The sequence below is a fragment of the Solea solea genome, chromosome 6, assembly GCF_958295425.1.
Source record: "Solea solea chromosome 6, fSolSol10.1, whole genome shotgun sequence".
Lineage (NCBI taxonomy): Eukaryota > Metazoa > Chordata > Actinopteri > Pleuronectiformes > Soleidae > Solea > Solea solea.
Window position 1 is genome coordinate 28052463 of NC_081139.1, and position 18651 is coordinate 28071113.

The 18651-nt window shown below is 44.5% G+C and overlaps 2 protein-coding genes and 1 long non-coding RNA gene across 3 annotated transcripts; all 3 read right to left on the reverse strand.

Annotated features, from left to right (window-relative positions):
• Positions 1–4884: 4884 nt before the first annotated feature.
• Positions 4885–5717, reverse strand: LOC131461136 (hemagglutinin/amebocyte aggregation factor-like). Its single transcript, XM_058632162.1, has 3 exons — positions 5635–5717; positions 5060–5209; positions 4885–4992 (listed from the first exon to the last, which is right to left on the reverse strand). The coding sequence occupies exons 1-3, from the start codon at positions 5706–5708 to the stop codon at positions 4947–4949; spliced, it is 270 nt and encodes an 89-aa protein (XP_058488145.1). The 5' UTR covers positions 5709–5717; the 3' UTR covers positions 4885–4946.
• LOC131460607 (hatching enzyme 1.2-like) lies at positions 5712–7623 on the reverse strand (the record flags this gene model as incomplete). Its single annotated transcript, XM_058631229.1, has 6 exons — positions 7541–7623; positions 7268–7420; positions 7138–7181; positions 6085–6747; positions 5911–6007; positions 5712–5820 (listed from the first exon to the last, which is right to left on the reverse strand). Coding segments are annotated over exons 2-6 (1005 nt in total), but the record flags the coding sequence as incomplete, so codon positions are not given.
• A 14-nt stretch (positions 7624–7637) lies between these two features.
• On the reverse strand, positions 7638–8522 carry LOC131461137 (uncharacterized). Its single transcript, XR_009240446.1, has 3 exons — positions 8384–8522; positions 8189–8279; positions 7638–7726 (listed from the first exon to the last, which is right to left on the reverse strand). It is a non-coding gene; the product is annotated as an uncharacterized LOC131461137 (long non-coding RNA).
• Between the last annotated feature and the right edge of the window lie 10129 nt (positions 8523–18651).

An 18651-nucleotide genomic window follows, 5' to 3' on the forward strand; every position in this document is an offset into this window, starting at 1 on the left:
GGTGACGGAGTCTCAGAATCTGAACCAAATCAACAAAGAAAGTCAAAATCACTGTCTCAACTTCACATCAGGCATTACAGTTAGTTTTTTTCTTTATATTAAAGGAAAAAGTCAACATTTATTTCAAGAGTGGTTGTATGAGGCACTGAAACAGTCCGTACCACAGGGGGGTACTAACGACACACTCAGTGCTGACCACTGGCTCTACTCACCTCGGCACGGCACGATTAGGTCGCATCTACACTACAAAACCGAGTACCTACTTAACGTGGGCGGAGTCATCACTGCAAGCACACACACACGTGTTTAGGATTGTTGAGTTGTTTTAACTGATCTACAGTTGGGCTTGATTTGTGTGTGTGACTTCCTGTGACGACACTCTGGCCAGTCAGTGGCCGGCAGTCTGAACAATCATCACAACCTCACCGGAGCAGGAACTAAAAATAGTACCTGGTACCAGGTTACTGTGCTAGTGGAAACGCTACTTAAACCGTGCTGTGGCGAGGCGAGTAGAGCCGGTGGAAATGCGCCATATGTGTCTGTGGCAGTGGGGTATGGTTAAAGCGGCGACTGCTGGAGGAGAGGGAGGAGTGGCTCAGCCAGTGATCAGACAGCTGGACAGAATCAGGTAATCAGTCAGCTATATAAGCACACTTGTAACTTGGTTCTGGTCTCTTGCAGTAGGCTGGGTCCGGAAGGTGGAAGCAGGAGCGAGGAGAGAGAGAGAGAGAGCGACGGCGACGGCGAAGGCATTTTATTTCTGTATGTTTGGTGGACTTTTTCTGTTGGACGCAAATAAAAGATTATTTTCCACCACCACGCCGACTTTTTTCCTTCCTCTGGATGAGCTGTGAGTGGGGAAGCCCACATCTGGCACCTGAACAGGGACACCATGAACAAGGACAAACGCCGCTGTCGCTGGCACTTCAGCACCTTGCTGCGATGCAGGAGAGCACCACCACACTTCAGCAGCAGCAGTCCCGGGTCCTTGCGGACATCGTGGCGGCCCAGCGGGATGACCGTGCTCTCCTGCGGGAGCTGCTTCAGCGCCCGTCGCCCAGGGCGCCCATCCGGAGCCCAGTCGGGATTGGCCTCCGCCTGTTGCCCTACAACGTATGACCGCAGAGGATGATCCGGTTCCTCGACATCTTCGAGGGCACGGCGGAGGCGTGTGGCTGGCCCGAGGAGGAGAGGGCGGTCCGAGTGCTTCCCCTGCTTACTGGGGCGGCGCAGCCGGCCGCGCACAGCCTGCCGGCGGCTTCTCGTCACAACACAGCTGAAGAGAGCCATCTTGGACCAGCTAGGCAGGACGCCGGAGGGACGCCGGAGGGACACCGGCGGCGGTTCAGGGGGCTCTCTTTTGAAAAAGCTGGCCGCCCCTTTGCGTACGCGCAGCAGCTCCTGGACACAGCGAGGCGCTGGCTCCAGCCGGGGTCCCACTCTGCGGAGGACGTCGTGGGTCAGGTGGCGCTGGAGCAGTTCATCGCGGGGTTACCATCTTCCACAGCCAATTGGGTCCAGTGCCACCGCCTCCCCAACATCGAAGCAGCGGTCGTCCTCGCGGAGGACCACCTCTCCCTTCCTCGGCCGTCATCGTAGGCGCTGTGATGTAAAGCCAAAGACTTGAATATAAGGATCATAAGAGACCAGACAATTCTCTTCGTCTTCTACACTTGACTATGGCGTCCCCCAAGGCTCAGTTCTGGGACCGTTTCTATTATGGTTACACATGCACTTCTATTGTGTATACAGATGATACTTGATACAATCATGTGTGAGATATTTTACGACGACGGCGACGACAAATCATTCACGATTTTACATAAATCACATTTTTGGATTATTTATTTGAATTTCCACTTTTGTAAATGTGTGCCAAGTGTGTGTGCAGGATCAGACATTCTAGCTTCAGAATGATAATCCAGATTACAGATTAAATCTAACATGGTTCATAGCTATAAGCAGCTAAAGTTGTCACCTTTTAATCATAGACACCAGCTGATCTTCTGGACATGTCTTGAACAAAAGGCCGTTGGGTTGGTTGTCATAGGTCTCTGCTTTGTATCCAGCTGTAACCAACACTAAAACATCTTCATGGCCTTAAGTGTCTTTGCTTAAGGACACATAAATGAGCAGAGTCAGGAATTGAACCCACAACCTTCCAGTTTGAAAGACAACTGGCCATACCACTGAGCCACCATGGCTCAATCCTAACTCCTCACTTTCTAAAACTTCAGTAGATTTTAGATGAGAAATGACTTTTGATGCTGAAGTAAATGTCATAAACTTTAAGACATTTTCTGCTCACACACTTTTACTAAGTGTCACTTTAAGGTACTTTATACAGGACAGGTCAAAGGTCGACTCTCTTACCTGTCAGGAGGACGAGACGAACCACGATGATGCTAAACATGATGAGCTCGTTGTTTCTTCTTCTTCTTCTTGCTCTGGCAGGAGACTGACTCTCTGTCTGCAGGTGCTGCATTTTATACTCTGGACACGAGGAAGCAGCGACACTGTGTCGTTTCCAGCGCGGTCTTTAAACGCGTGTTTGCTTCCTCATACTTGACAGCACTGTCACTTGTAAACATCATGAATTAGAAATTAGATTTACCAGAAGTGGTGTCGTGGTTCTATTAAGAAGAGTTCTGTCATTTTACTGTGACTAATAATCAAAGTGTGTGTGTGTGTGTGTGTGTAATTGTATAATTAGGTCACAGCCAAAGGAAATTCCTGTGCCACTGTATTTATCGTAAATTATTACATTTCTTAAGCAGCTTTGGAGCAAATATGAAAACATGGAGAGATTTATGTGTATAAATATAAATGACGCACACACACATATTCACACGTTAACTCACAAACATTCATCGTGTCAAATTTAACATGCAACTAATTTGATTCAAAAAATGAAATCATGTTTTAAACAGAAAATGCACGACTTCATGAAAAGTTAAGAGTAACACACAAACGTGTCACCACTGTCTTTAAAAGTGTGCGTTTCACATGGTGTCAGACTTGATGAAGAGTAAAGTGGAGTGTTCTAATCAGGTCACAAACACACACACACACACACACACACACACGTACGACATTCATGACTTGAGGGGAAATTTCTTTTCAGCCAGTGCAGGAGGAGGAGGAAGAGGAGAACGAGGAGGAGGAAGAGGAGGAGATGATCACGGGAACATGAAGTAGTAGCAGTGTTGTCACGTATCTGTACTTTACGTTGTTATTTATATTATAATATATATTGTAGCCCTGGGCTATAGTTCACAGGGGTGTAGTCATAAAGATTGGGTGAAAACTTCATAGTTCATGTCTGAGTTAGGTCTCATGGGGTCATGAGAACCGTTTAAGTGGGGGAGAGTGTAGCCCTGGGCTATATGTGTCTTTTATTTTTGTTTATGTTTAAGAATTTAAGAAACTGTTATGAAGCAATGTTAAAAACGTTTAAATGCATAATGCCAATATGTACTTTATTTTTCCAATGGCCTGTATTATTTTTGTTTCAATAATATATTTTTTGTAAACTGTTTTAAAAATGTGACCTCTGAACCGGAACGGAAGACGCACGCGCGGGAGAGAGCGAGAGAGAGCGAGAGCGAACGAAGGAGACGGAGGAGAAGGATAGCGCGGACGGCTAGTCCGGGCTCAATCTTTATTTCCATGACATAGTTTTAATCTTTGTCCAGGCTATGAGACAGGATTTGGACTGGTAAAGTTGTCGGACAGATAACTACATTATCGGTGCTGTGTGGTTTGGACGGTAAAGAGACTTCCCCAGCGTGAGTAGCTCTTCCTGCTAAGTTAGCACAGAGTTCACGGGCGAGGCGGCGTTTCATCGTTCTTCACGCACACAGACTGTGCTGAGTTGCTGGAACAGAGGCGAGTCTGCTGTTCGTTTGGACAAAGCGGATTGACCGAGAGGATTAACATCTGTACGAGCCAAGGTGTGTGACTCCACGCAGGCATTCGCAGACGGAGCGTCGTCCCTTCATCTCCTCCTTATGGTCTTACAATTCAGCAGGTAAACGGTGCGCCATTTTACTTTGCTCACGAGCGAAGCGGCCGTTCAGTTTTTGGTCACAACGCACACAGGCAACGAACAGGCCTGCAACGAGTTTAGTAATAGGAAATACTGGCATATGACATTTGAATTGTTCAATTAATATCTGATTTCTTTGATCACAATCTGTTTATCGTTTGAACACTGCTAGAAATGTGATACATTTTAGTTTTCCCTTAAGAGAGGTGTAAAGGTACAATTGGTAACCTATTTCATTGAATGTGTTTTATTGATATTTCATTCACTTTACTGGGTGAAGCGCTTTATTTTATTAATACTGTAATATTTGTTTTATGTGTTATAGCGTAAATACATTTCTATTTTTATAAAAAGGAATGATTCTGTGATTTCATTTTACATGCCATGGTGGTGATCAGGTGAACAGTAAGAGTTTAGGGTAAAAAGAGTTCATTCATATATTACAAATCCTAACCAAACCATATAGGTTAATTATACTTGATCATTTTAAGAGAGCTCAGGGAGCACCCCAAGTAGAAGTTAAGTCTATTTAAAGTTCCATACCTATTGTAGGGGCACTGGGGTGCTACATATTATGCACATACTCTAACTCTCTTTGTTACTACCAAAATAAAAGCAGAGTTTTAGAATTATGAATAAATACTTTGATAATAAATTACAATGTGATTTTTTACATTTTTGAAGAAAGTCAGATTCAATCGTGGGAAAATTTCACACAAAAAAAAAATAGACTCCAAAATCGATCATTTCAGAAGTTTAATAAGGGTTCATATTAATTTGAAATGTAAGATTTATCTTTGTTATGTGTCATATAAGCACCCCCCCCCCCTCCCACACACACACACACAGTATTTATTTACTCTACATGATAAATGTGGATCACTGAGAGACGGCAGATTCATTCCACTTTACTCTGGCAGTACGAGAACTTCCATCGACGATCGCTGTCAAAACAAACAAACAGATTATTCTGAGTTTTCTCAGAGGAAACGCTGACGGACAAAAACTTACCCTGTGTTTGGATCAAAAATGCTCGTCACGGCTTTGAGGAAGCTGGCGCTGGCGACCTTCCAGCTGAAGTACTCGCCGTAGTAGTTGACGAATGGGTCCGAATTACAGTTGAAGAGGCTGAAAGAGGCTTTGCAGCAGTAAAACTTCCACCTGTGAGACGAGAGTGAGGCGTGACTTCACCTGTGCAAACACCTGCTGCTCTCTTTTCTTTGAATGCAAAAAAGCGGCTTGTGTTGGATTATGGAGAAGTTTTCAATATGAGGGTTATTAGGAAGTGTAAAGTCTTCGTGCTCTGGTCACCTGAACCATCAGTCATTGGTACTTTACTTTCATATCTAAGGTAAAACTCTAATGTATCTTCATCTGCACTGAACTGTGTAAAAGGGCTTTTGCAGAAAGACGGGAAACTGGCCTGTTTTTTTGAGTTTTTCAGAACCACTCTACATGATGTGCTTGTGAATGTAATCTGGTTTAAACTGTGTTCATTTGTAACTGAATCAAACAGTCGGATGAAAAACACATGAGCTGAACTCTTCTACATGAATGCAGCCGATCTAAAAACAAAGGACACTCACTTCCTGTCATACACCAAACTGCTGAATTCACTGTGGACGCCAGCGACCAATTCGTTGTCTCCACATACAAACATAAAGGCCTTCGAGTACTCGTTCACATAAGCTGACCAACGGCATATCTTGGTGTTCTGGAAAGCCTTGCACGTGACCCCCCAGTGTCGATCTTGTTTAGCTTTGACGTAGGCGCTGCAGTGGAAACAAACTTAAATAAGTGACCACTAGATGGCAGAGTTGTAAAATCATCGTCAGCTCTTTTCTAACGAGCGTGGAGCTCACCTGGTGATGCTGGAAACAGCTTGGCCCTCGGGACACTGGCGAGTGAAACTCTGCCCCACCTCACTGTCCCACTCTCCGCTCTTATGGAGGTAGTTCTCTGGAAGAAGAAGCCCACAGTGAGAGTTCCACTCAAAGTTCTCAGAGAACACAAACCAGGAGAAGTGTTGTACTTACTGCAGCTGTAAAGCTTGTTGATCTTCAGAAAGTCCTTCTCTGTCATACCGATCCTCTGGCCGATGGATGCTGAGGCGAGCAAAGGTGTGACGGTGTCCTGTCCGTTGTTTGAGAAGTCTTTGCGTCCGTAATGCATCAAGGACGAGTAGTCGTACGGGACGTTGAGGTTGACCGTGTCCAGACGCCGAAAGTTATCTTGGTAAGCAGTGTCGACATTGTCCAAGTTGATCCTGACGTAGATGTCTCGGTCGGATCGACTCTGCTCGTGCTGGATGCCGAGCGCGTGCATTAACTCGTGCTGAATGATGCCCTTTGACATGCAGCCCACCCCGAGAGATAACTCCTGCATCCCTCCCTTTCGACCAATCGTTGACCAACATCCGGTTTTCTTCACAATGCTGACGTAGTTGATCTGACTTGTGCGAGGGACGAAGCGCACACATGTGCTCAGTTGGAATTCATTGATGGCTTTTTCAATGACGGTCTTTTCATTGCTGGTAAAGGTGTCACTTATTGTGTATGGAACTTGGACCAGTCCGTTTACATTTGACCAGAAACAGTCATCACAGGACAGTGAATTCTTTGTCGATGTGACAACATCGTCATCAGTGAGAGAATCTGCTGTGTTTGCAGCAAAGAGTTCTGACGTGGACGTCTCTGAATCTAAACAGAGAGACAGAAAAACACCAGCATTTCAGTGAGAACTCAGAGACTTCTGCTGACGTGGGATTTGCTCTAAGGCTTTTTTGTTGCAGATGTTTTTGGTGGTAATCTGTAATCTATAATCTATAATGTCATGTGATGGAGGAATGCACTGTGCATGTAGGCTTAGTGTAGTGTGCTATGTGCCTGTGATTGAGGAATAACGTCGATATTCATCTGTATTTGCATCAAATCTGATTGTTTTAGCGAAAGATTATAATGCAATATATTATTGAACAACTATATGAATATTTCCACTTTTTTCCCGTTAATTCCAGTGGAAAGCTTCCAGAGTCAGATCACTTAAATCTACGGCAGGTTACGGGAACAAAGTAGAATGAAATGAATCACCAACGATCACCGCTCTGCAGTAGCTGTAACTCCAGCGATGATCTCTGTCAATCAAAGTAAAAACATCATTTTAAAAAGTCATTTTCTCATTTTCAAAGCGCGGTTGTTGTTGGCAGCTCGTGTCCATTACCCGTCAGCGTTCTTGCCATGTGTGCTGACGCCAGTCAGGATGTTCTCTCCAGGCACAGTCCAGCTGAAGTGCTCTCCGAAGAAGTTCATCATTGATGTTTCCCGACATTCAAAGGAGATCAGTTTTGTGTTAGTGCAACACCGGAAATTCCACCTTGAGAAATTGAAAATATTCATCATTATTATTCATTTGTAATTATGTAATAATTTCAACAATAACAACAATAAGTCAAGCAAACGTTTCTTCTTCAGTCTCTGGCGTGCTGTGACTTACTTCCTGTCTTGAGTAGAAGTGTCATAAATGCTGTAGATGCCGTTAATGACATGATCAGCAGGGCAGTTGTATTTGAGTTCTTGCTGATTTAGATCGAAAAACCCAGACCAGACGCAGTAGGAAACGGGTAGAAGAGGCCTGCATCCGATCGTCCACTGGCGATCTTTGTTGTCGTCATTGTAGGCGCTGTAAATTAAAAACCCAAATGAAAGTTACGAGAAACGTCTCTGACTATGACTACGGTGTCCCCCAAGACTCCATTTGTGCATCAGTCAATCCTAACATTAAATATGGAACTTAATCCTAGGTAAACCACATGTTGTCATGCTTATTTTCTGTCAATCACAACTGTCCCGTCTTGTTTTGCTCAAATTTTAGACTTGACTGCCTGACAATAAAATCTAATCAATCCATCACCTTTACTGATACTTATATAATACTTTAGTAATAATTTAATCAACTCACCTTTTTTCTGATTCTTATCAAGAAAGATAAAATAGATTATATTATATATATAACAGTTGTCTTTTAATGTCTTTTATTGCTGCCTTGTGAAGCACTTTCTCAAGTTTTAATATGAAAAGTCTCAGACGACAGTAGATGACAGTGTGTACGTGTGTACATGCGTGTACATGTGTGTTATGTTACCTTTCTATCCCTGACACGACGTTGCCTTCATCACAGAACTTCCCCAACACAGAATTGAGTTTGTTGTCATAGGCCGCTGCTTTGTATCCAGCTGTAACCATTTAAGAGAAATATCATCATCTTCATCATTATCTTCATCAATGTATATCATAAACACCTTCATAACCACAACAGGTCAAAGCTTGATTTCCTTACCTGTCAAGAGGACAAGAACAGTCCACATGATGAGTCAAAGGATGAGCTTATTCTCGCCTTGGTGGTTCCCTTTCTCCTTCTCTTGTCGTCTCTGTCTCTGACTCTTGCTGTCGTCTCTGTGAGGAGACTGACTCTCCATCTGCAGGTGCTGCAATTTAAACCCTCCCGACGAGAATGCTGCCGTGTCATGGATGGGCGTGTTTGCGCCGCCCTGTGTTTGAACATTTACTTTTTTACTTCAGGTTACATACAGGTTGCGTACAGGAGGTTACTTACAGGTTACGTACAGGTTACGTACAGGTTGCGTACAGGAGGTTACATACAGGTTGCGTACAGGTTATGTACAGGTTGCGTACAGGTTATGTAAAGGAGGTTACGTACAGGTTATGTACAGGTTGCGTACAGGTTACGTGCAGGTTGCGTACAGGTTAGGTACAGGCTGCGTACAGGTTAGGTACAGGTTGTGTACAGGTTAGGTACAGGTTAGGTACAGGTTGCGTACAGGAGGTTACGTACAGGTTGCGTACAGGTTACGTAGAGGTTGCATACAGGTAACGTACAGGTTGCGTACAGGTTGCGTACTGGTAACATACAGGTTACGTACAGGAGGTTGTGTACACGAGGTTGTGTACAGGTTGCGTATAGGTTGCATACAGGTTGCGACAGGTTACATACAGGTTACGTACAGGAGGTTACGTACAGGTTGCGTTCAGGTTAGTACAGGTTATGTACAGGTTGGGTACAGGTTGCGTACAGGTTGCGTACAAATTAACTTGTTTTAAAAATACAAGTTCTTATATTTCTGGATGTGATTCAGTTTAAAACAAACAACAAATAACATTCAAAGCAAGAAATAACTCACTTCACTTTAAAATAAAGACTTTGTTTTCAATGTAAATGTAAAACTGCAGTGTGTCAGGACAACTTTAAAAATGGTGTGTGTTACAATTATGGAACAGATGAATTAAAGCATTAAAGTAAAAACATAAATCAGTTAAAAAAAATATACAAAATAATATAAATGTTAAATCAATACAAGGATGAAGAGCAGCAATTTAATCAGGACTGTTCTGAGAACTTTAAGAACTTTGTATAAATACTTTAAATATTTGATGATGAGATAAAGTCGACGATACATTGAGGAACATTTACATTTCTACTTCTGTCGACTGCAGATGTAAATGTGTTGTTATTGTAAATGTCTGTCACTGAGGTGGTTTTGTGGCATTTGCATGGACACAAACGTGTGTTGACTTTGCCGCTTCACTGTCTTCTTAACACTGTTAATGTGTTTGTTTAGCTGCTGCTGTTTATGTTGATGTGACAGCGTGAAAGAAGCAGAACATGTTTTCACACTCGTGCCCTCAAATGAAGCCAAAGCCCACAGCACTGCAGTCGCACACGCACACACACACACACACACACACTTTCCTTCTCAAAGCACCGCTCGACTCAGGCTGAGTATCGCCACCAATTTCCTGAATCGATTCAATTCAATTCAGATTTGATTAGGACTATTTCAGCTACAACAACACTCTTATTTGGTTTTGAATTTTTTTTTTTCAGAATTAATGCAGTTAATTATACTTAATGAATACTGAAAAATTAATTAATCATTAATTCATTCATTCATTCATTCATTCATTATACGATTCCTCCAAGCAGAGAAACCATTTGGACAACAGAAGAAAGGAACTCGGGTTGGATTAAGAAGGAGCAGGTGTGACATGTTCCATCAACTATGTTCGACAAAATGGACAAGAGCGTGAAAAAGTGAAGGAACTACCATGAATGAATGAATGAATGAATGAATGATGGCTTTATTTCAAACATGAACATAAAACAATAAAAGAAAAGAAAAAGAACAGGTTTCAAGTTTCAAATCACACACATGCTCCATGGGTTGATTCTTTGATGTATCAAGAAAGAAAACATGACCTTCTCAGTTTAATCTATAATAATCTATTATAATATATAACAGTCTATTATAATATATAACAATCTATAATAATCTAATAATTCCCTCTCTGTAAGGACTGTCTTTTGTTCATGTCATTGGTAAAAGTCTTTCACAGTTTATAATCATGGTTTGCACCATAATATTTGGTGTATTATTTATCGTAATAAACGACGATTAATATCCATATGTTGAGGGAATCTCATTTTCTGTGACCTACATTCTCTAAAAATGTTCTTCTTAACTTTGAAGTCAGACAAACAGAAAAAAACAACATCATCTATTTAGAGGAGGTTATTATGGGATTATTCTTTTAATCTGAAACACAAACCATCCTCAACGTTGGCTGCAAACAGTGACAGCAAATAGAAACAGCTCACACACACTCACGCACGCACACACACACAAGCACACTCACAGACACACACACATGCACCCACAGATACTCACACACATGCACACACATGCACACACACACACATACGCACGTGCATTAGTGATGCGTGGGCCGACCCGTTGGGTCGGGTTGGGTCGGGTCAAGAAATGTTCACTTTATTGGCGGGGCGGGTGGGGCGGGACATGAAGGATTAAATATGTCTGGTAAATCCACCTGCGACCTGACGTCACAAAAGCGGCAAGCGGCGGCCACAACAAACCAGAATCAAAAGAAGCGGGAAGATGGAAGAAGAAGTGAGGGAAAGATTACGGTCGGGAGAATACAGAGTTAAAAGAAAAGAAGGCCAAGCTGCTAAATCTCATGTTTGGGACAATTTCTGTGAGGTAGTTAGTGAAGTAGACGACAGCGTTGGCTGCGTGAAATGCAATTCTTGTGATAAGCTGTACAAGCATGAGAGCCACAAGACGGGTACGTCCAGCATGACAAGACATGTTTGTGGAGGGTCTAAGAAGAAGGATGCGCCTCAGAGTGACTTCATCACCGCCTTCATAAAAAGTAACAAAATTCCAACGCAAGTCAAATCTGAGGTCACCGACGCCTGTGTTGAATTGTGCTGTCAAGATCTGCGTCCCTTTGACATTGTTTCTGGCGATGGATTCGATGCTGTAGCCCAGTCCCTTATTAACGTAGGTGCACGTTATGGACGTGTGGATGCCAGCAGTGTACTTCCTCACACACCGTCTGCGACAGAGCCAAAGCGACGGCCACAGAAAAAAAAGAAATCCTCCCTGAAGAGATTAATAAAGCTCTGGATTGTGGCATTGCAATTACCACTGACATGTGGACTGACGATTACAACACACGGGCATACACCGCATTTACCGGTCACTTCCCCACAATTAATCAACATCAATCAATTAATTCACTCACTCACTCACACAAAACTAAAACTTGACCTGTAGTGCGCCATCCTCACCCACTGAGCACAGGACCTGTTTGATGCCCTACACAGCCTTAAAAACCACAGATTACATGTCAGTTTGTAAAATGCTAGCTCTATCCTGAGCCTGGCAGAGACCAGTGCCTTCAGATAGAGCACCGGCTCAGTCCAGCCCACACCGGACACCTGGCTTTTTCGGGTTTTCCAGATTGCCAGTTTAGCAGTGGCCAGCAAAAAAGCACCATTGTTTGTCTTTTTTTCACAGTATACTTTAGTCCAAAAACAAAAAGTGAGGCAGAAAAAGCCTCCCCCGAGTGTCCTGGGTGGTATCTCCAAGAGGTGTCCCAATGTGATTATTCCAGCCTTGATAAAACGCTCTCTCACACTGGCAGAAGCAAGCAACACACTGAAAAGGAAAGTGTTATTGAACAGTGGCTCCTCAAATATCCACAGTCCAGGCTAAGTGGTGGGAGGGCGGCTGATGCCCAGAGTCCTCCAGGTTTCTAACACTGACCAATAAAATGTAGTGACGTCAGTGAGACCACGATGAGAGTCCAGCAGGAACAACTGTTTGTCTAGGCCAAGAAGTCCGGCCTTCTGTAGGATGAGTTGGGCAGGTACTTTCCAACAGATAGAGCAGTTGTAAAGCAGCTTCTGAGCAGTTTGTAGTCTGAAGGCAGCTATCTTGGCCTTGATGTCAATAAGGCCCTGCCCTCCCTCAGCCACAGGGAGGTACAGGACAGCAGCAGCCCGCAGCCAGTGACAACCCAACCAAAAGAAGTCCAACAGCAGTCTTGGCAATTGTTCTATCATCATCCCGATTGTGGGACTAGGACTTGCAACCTGTGCCACAATGCATAGGCAACCAGGTTGTTGAAAGTGAGGACTCTTCCCCTATAGGACAGTTGGGGGAGCAGCCATTTCCACTTAGACAACTTGGCTTCAACCTTTACCAGCACTCCCTCCAAGTTCTTTTTTTCTGTGTCCTTGTTGCCTAGAAACACCACCAGTGTCTTGAGTTCCCCAAACGAGGTTCCCCGGAAGAACGGGGGGATTTCTGAACTCCACCGCCCCCACCAGGCAAGCTCCACTTTTCCCCCATACAGAGCCAGGGCCGCTTCTAGCTCTCTCACATCGCCTTGGTCCCTCACAAAGACATTAAGGTCATCGGCATATGCCGATATCACCACAGAGGAGCGATCAGTCAGCCCTGGTAGAGAGAGCCCCCTCAACTGGGACCTCAGTCTATGTAGGAGCAGCTCAATGGCCATACTTAATTGCTTAATTGCTTAATTTCTCAAACATTATACAGTAAAAATGTTTGATAATGAGTGAGGGAGTAGTCAGACCCTGAAGTCAACTGTACCAACCATTGTCAGAACTTATGGGCCAAAGTGATTTTATTGTACAAAAATTTAGTTTTCAGCCTTTTTCTGAGTAAAATAAAAAAAGACAACTTCGATGCTTAATTTCTAAAACATTATACAGTAAAAATGTTTAATAATGAGTGAGGGAGTAGTCAGCATGCTCCTGAGGTCAACTGTACCAACCATTGTCAGAACTTATGGGCCAATGTATTGTTATTGTACAGTAAAAATCTAAATAAATTAGGGAACATTTTAGTTCAATAGACAATGTGACCCAATGTCTTAAAATCAGCATGATTGATTGCCCTTGTATTAGTAACGTCTTATTTTGAAAACCGGAAGTGATATTGCTCGGTATCAAACTAGCGCTGATTCTCAGCCGACTCCCAGCATTCACCGTAAGTTCGACTGCACGGGTGCACTTAAAAACGAATGACGGCTCACTTGACCACGCGAAGACGAATGACGGCTCACTTGACCACAGTTGTCCACATCCACACTGTTAATGCTTGAATCAACTTTGGCCGGCTCTGTTACTTTCTGACTCTCAGCAGCCAACGCCACCTCCTGTTCTGCTCTCAAACAGTCCAGAACAGAACCAGTGGACTCCTCAGGCGCGGCACACACCGCAGCCACGGAACCAGCAGGCTCCTCAGGCGCGACACGCACCGCAGCCGCAGAGCCGGCGCAAACCGCAGGCGCAGCACACGCCGCAGCCGCGGAACCAACAGGCTCCTCTGGTGCGACCCGCACCGCAGCCACGGAACCAGCAGGTCCCTCAGGCGCGACACGCACTGCAGCATACGCCATCCCTGCCATGAAAACACGGAAACACACTAAACACTAAACTACAAAACAACTAACACACAATACTAAAAATGACCAAACAATAAACAAACAATTAGAAATAAGAAAAAATATATATAGTTTTATATATATTAGAGTTTATATCTCTCCTTGCTGCTCTCCTCTCACCACCTCACACCACTGAAGAAGAAGAACAGCTGTTTAGAAGAAGAACAGCTGTTTATAAGAAGAAGAACAGCTGTTTATAAGAACAGATGTTTAGAAGAACGGCAGCTGTTTAGAAGAGGAACAGCAGCTGTTTAGACTTAGACTTCCTTTTATTGTCATTGCACAGAAAACAGCAGTGAAAACTGGCAATTTCGTTGCTTGGCAAGCGGATAAGAACCAACACAGCATTGAATTTTGAGGTAGATTAATGTGTACTATGACTAAGAAAAAAATAAATAAGTAAGTGTGTATGTATATAAATATATATAAAAGTAGTGCAAAAAAACAGGAAAGAAATCTGTAAGCAAACAGATTGTTTGCTTAAGTGTGTATGTATATAAATATATATAAAGTACAACAAAAAAAACACAGGAAAGAAATTTGCAAGCAAACAATATGAAAAGAAAAAAAAATAACAGTTAAATATTGCACAGATAGTGTCGGGGGGGTTGTTATTTGGAATTTAGCAGTCCGATGGCCAGTGGAAAGTAACTATTCTTGAGTCTGTTTGTTCTGCAGCGGATGCTGCGTAACCTCCTGCCAGACGCCAGCAGTGGTTTCGAGCCGGAGTGCCTGTTCATTGAGGTGGGGGGTGGCTTTCCTCGCGGGGGTGATGTTCAGAGCTTCAAATCTCCCAAAGAAGTTGTTGAGCTCATTGAGGAAGCTAATGTTGTCTCGGCAGGGTGAGGGTGTGGCTTTGTAGTCTGTGACGGTCTTGATGCCCTGCCACAGTTGTCTGCTGTTGCTGGGGTCATGGAAGAAACCTTGGACCTTCTGGCTGTGGGCACGTTTTGCTGCCTTGATGGCCCGGTTCAGATTGGCCCTCGCTGTTCTGAGTGCCACCGCTTCACCGGATTTGAAGGCAGCATTACGCTCCCTCAGTTTTGTGCGCACCTCCTTAGTCATCCAAGGTTTCTGGTTGGCCCGTGTGACTATTGTCTTTTCTACTGTGACCTCCTCCATGCACCACGGAATGTAGCTGGTCACAGATGCAGCATACTCCTCCACATCTGTGTGTTGATTGTCTGTTGCAGCCTCTCTGCACATGTCCCACTCAGTGCACTCAAAACAGTCCTGCAGTGCAGACATAGATCCCTCAGGCCACACTCTCACCTTCTTCACAGCAGGCTTTTCTCTGGTGAGCAGGGGCTGATATGCTGGACTTAGCATAACAGAGAGATGGTCTGAGGAGCCAAGGTGGGGGTCTGAAGGCCTTCTTGATGTTGGTGTAGACTAAGTCCAGTGTGTTTTTCCCTCTGGTAGCAAAATCCACATGCTGATGAAATTTTGGAATGAACAGTCTTCATGTTGGCCTGGTTAAAGTCCCCAGCAACAATGAAAACGCACTGTAGAGGGTACTTAGCGCTTGCTTGTTGTTAGCGCTGGGTGGAATGTACACAGCAACAATGGTGACGGTGGTGAATTCCCTGGGCAGGTAGAAGGGTCTGCATCTCACAATCACAAACTCAATGTGCACAGAGCAATGACTGGAGACCAGGGTAGCGTTGTTACACTAGATGCAAATTCCACCCCCTCGGGTTTTACCTGTGAGAACGTGACTCCTGTCGGCTTTGAATTTTGTAAGCCCGTCCAGGCTAATGGCTGCTTCAGGGACAGATTAGTTTAACCACGTCTCAGTGAAAATGAGGATGCAGCAGTTTCTTGTTTCCCTTTTGGTGGTTAAGTCCAGCTTCAGGTAGTCCAGTTGGCTTTCCAGGGAGCGTACGTTGGCGAGCAGGATGGAGGGAAGCGGCGATCGGAACGGATTAGCTTTAAGCGACAACCGCGCTTCTGTTTCCTCCCACACCGCCTCCGGTGTCTCTGTGGGCAGACTGTGCTGGTGGGAGACTCCGCTGCTTTGTAGGCCGCTGGGTCCGACTGGTGTAGCAGACCAAGGCTTTGTAATGTGATCCGCGTCTCTAAATTTACGTAGTTGGAAAGACTCAATTTGTGAAAACTAAGCATGACCTGGCGGTCATAAACCGTTTGTGTTCTGTTCCGCTGAGCAGACAGTAATGTAGATGGCGAATTAAGCGATGTATTGGCTGTATTACTGGGAGCCGAAGCAGCCGCTGCCGTACAGGGCGCCGCCATATATTTAAAGGCGACATAGAATGCTTGTATCACACATATATGTTAGTTATGGAGGTCTACTTACATATATTAACTTGTTTTCATGATTAAAAACCTCCTAATCGCTGCAAACGAGCCGATCAAAATATCTCCTCACTGACGCTCTCGTCAGCCGCGCTGTTTCAGACCAAAATCACACCCCCAGAACGTGGACTGTGTTGTGATTGGCCAGCCAACGAGAGCTTTCCCACTGTCCTGTGATTGGCCAGGTACCTGGAAGTGACGTAATAGATAGGCCAGCTCTCAGATACACAGCTCCCCCTCTGGCACGGTGGATGCTCTGCATCTCAGCAGCTACAACAAGAGTAGTTCTTCTTCTTCTTTGGTTGAATGTACGCAACCGGATGTGCCCGGACTAGTGCCCGCACCGGGAGGCGCTACGGTGGTGAGAGGAGTGGTGAGGATTTCTGATGACGACATCAAATTAAGGAAGTGCCGATCCACTCCCAAGAAAACAATAAAACCCTATTTTCTCAGCAGTGGCTGAACTGTTGTTCTGAAACTTTAGGGTTTCATAAACGAGGTAATGACGCAGATACACACACAAACGCAGCGTTAATTGGAGCTTCCGGTCTATGTCGCCTTTAAATATTTAGAAGAAGAAGAACAGCTGTTTAGAAGAGGAACAGCATCTGTTTAGAAGAATAACAGACGTTTAGAAGAATAGTTGAAGAACAGCTGATGTTTAGAATCTTCCACAACATGTTAGACACGCCCCTTCACTGTTAGACACGCCCCTTCACTGTCCACTTTTAAAGGGGACATATTATACCCTATTTCCCCCATTAAAATAGTTCCCTGGTGTCCTAATGAACATGTCAGTGACATGCTTTGGTAAAAATACCATAAGGATGAAGAATCATAGTAGTTCAATAACCCTGCTAAACCCGCCCCTTTCAGAACGCTCGGTTTTCGTGCAAGGTCCCTTTATATGCAAATGAGACACAGGCAAACACACACCCACTTCTTCCAGGGGGTTTCTGATTTGTCCTCTTTACAGCTCTATTCGTCTCCCCCTCCCTCCACTAGCTCTCTGACAATATCAACATGTCAGCGAGAGTGCCGTCACAGGAAGAGACGTCCTACATAAGGATCGAGCCGAACACTGTCCAACTGTAAATCAGTTAAAAACACTTAGGAACAGAAGATCAGCGGTGACACAGAGAGTGCAGCACCGCTGCACAGAGAGCGCTGAATAAACTGTATGTTGCTGTATCAGACCGGAGACTGTGCTCCGGAGACCTCACCACCGCTGACCAGCTCCGGTGCTCCGGCGAGCTGGCGATCAGCGGTGGCGATCACCGTGTAACGCGCCACCGCTGATCGCCAGCGGCGCGCTGAATAAACTGTATGTTGCTGTATCAGACCGGAGACTGTGCTCCGGAGACCTCACCACCGCTGACCACCTCCGGTGCTCCGGCGAGCTGGCGATCACCGTGTAACGCGCCACCGCTGTATCAGACAGTCTCCGGTCTGATACAGCAACATACAGTTTATTCAGCGCGCCGCTGCCGATCAGCGATCGCCAGCGGCAGTTTAGGCTATCGGTGACACAGAGAGTGTAGCACCGCTGCACAGAGAGTGCAGCACCGCTGATCGTAAGCGGCGAGCTGCATAAACAGCTGCTTTATGTGATTGTATCAGACTGAGTCTGTGCTCCGGTCATGGAGGACGTACTGAACAAATATGTTTAATTAGGACGTGTCAGAATGGTCAGTTATGAGAAATGTGATCTTTTCTTAACAATTTGTGTGTTTGTACGTCGGTGAAATACGTCCCCTGACTAAATACGGCAACCGCTGGCCTCAGTCTGATGTGAAGTGGTGCGAACACACGAACACACGATTGCTGACTTTATCCGGCACATTAGCTTCATATATAAAATCCTCTGTAAAACACTGTGCTCCACTGTGCAGCCACCAACAGCACACTTGTCCCGCCATGTTGACATAATACCGCTCTTCCTCCCTCGCCTGCACTCTGGCAGGGACAAGGTGGAGCTAAGGTGGAGCTTGCGAAGTAAACGTACTGGTGGGGCGGTAACATTCGCGGTGAAATGCGCATGCTGACGTCATAAGCGCAGGGAATTCAACATCGAGCGTTTTATCGCCTATACTTACACTAAGCGGAACCACGAAAACATGACTGAGTATTGTTTTTCCACACTTTGGCGACTGGTAGGGCCCCCAGAGTCCCAAATATCAGTATTAAAATGGTTAAAAAGTTGATTTTGCATAATATGTCCCCTTTAAAACACATCTTAAAACCCATTTTTACTCTTTGACTTTCGACCCAGTATGAGACGTTTTTTTATAGTTTTATTGTATGACTTTTTCATTTGTGTTTTATTTATACTTTTTAGGGTATTTTATTGTTTTATTGTTTGTTGTTAGGCCGATGATGTCATTTTTTATGTTTTATTTGTTTTATTTATCTCTGATGTACAGCACTTTCAGCTGT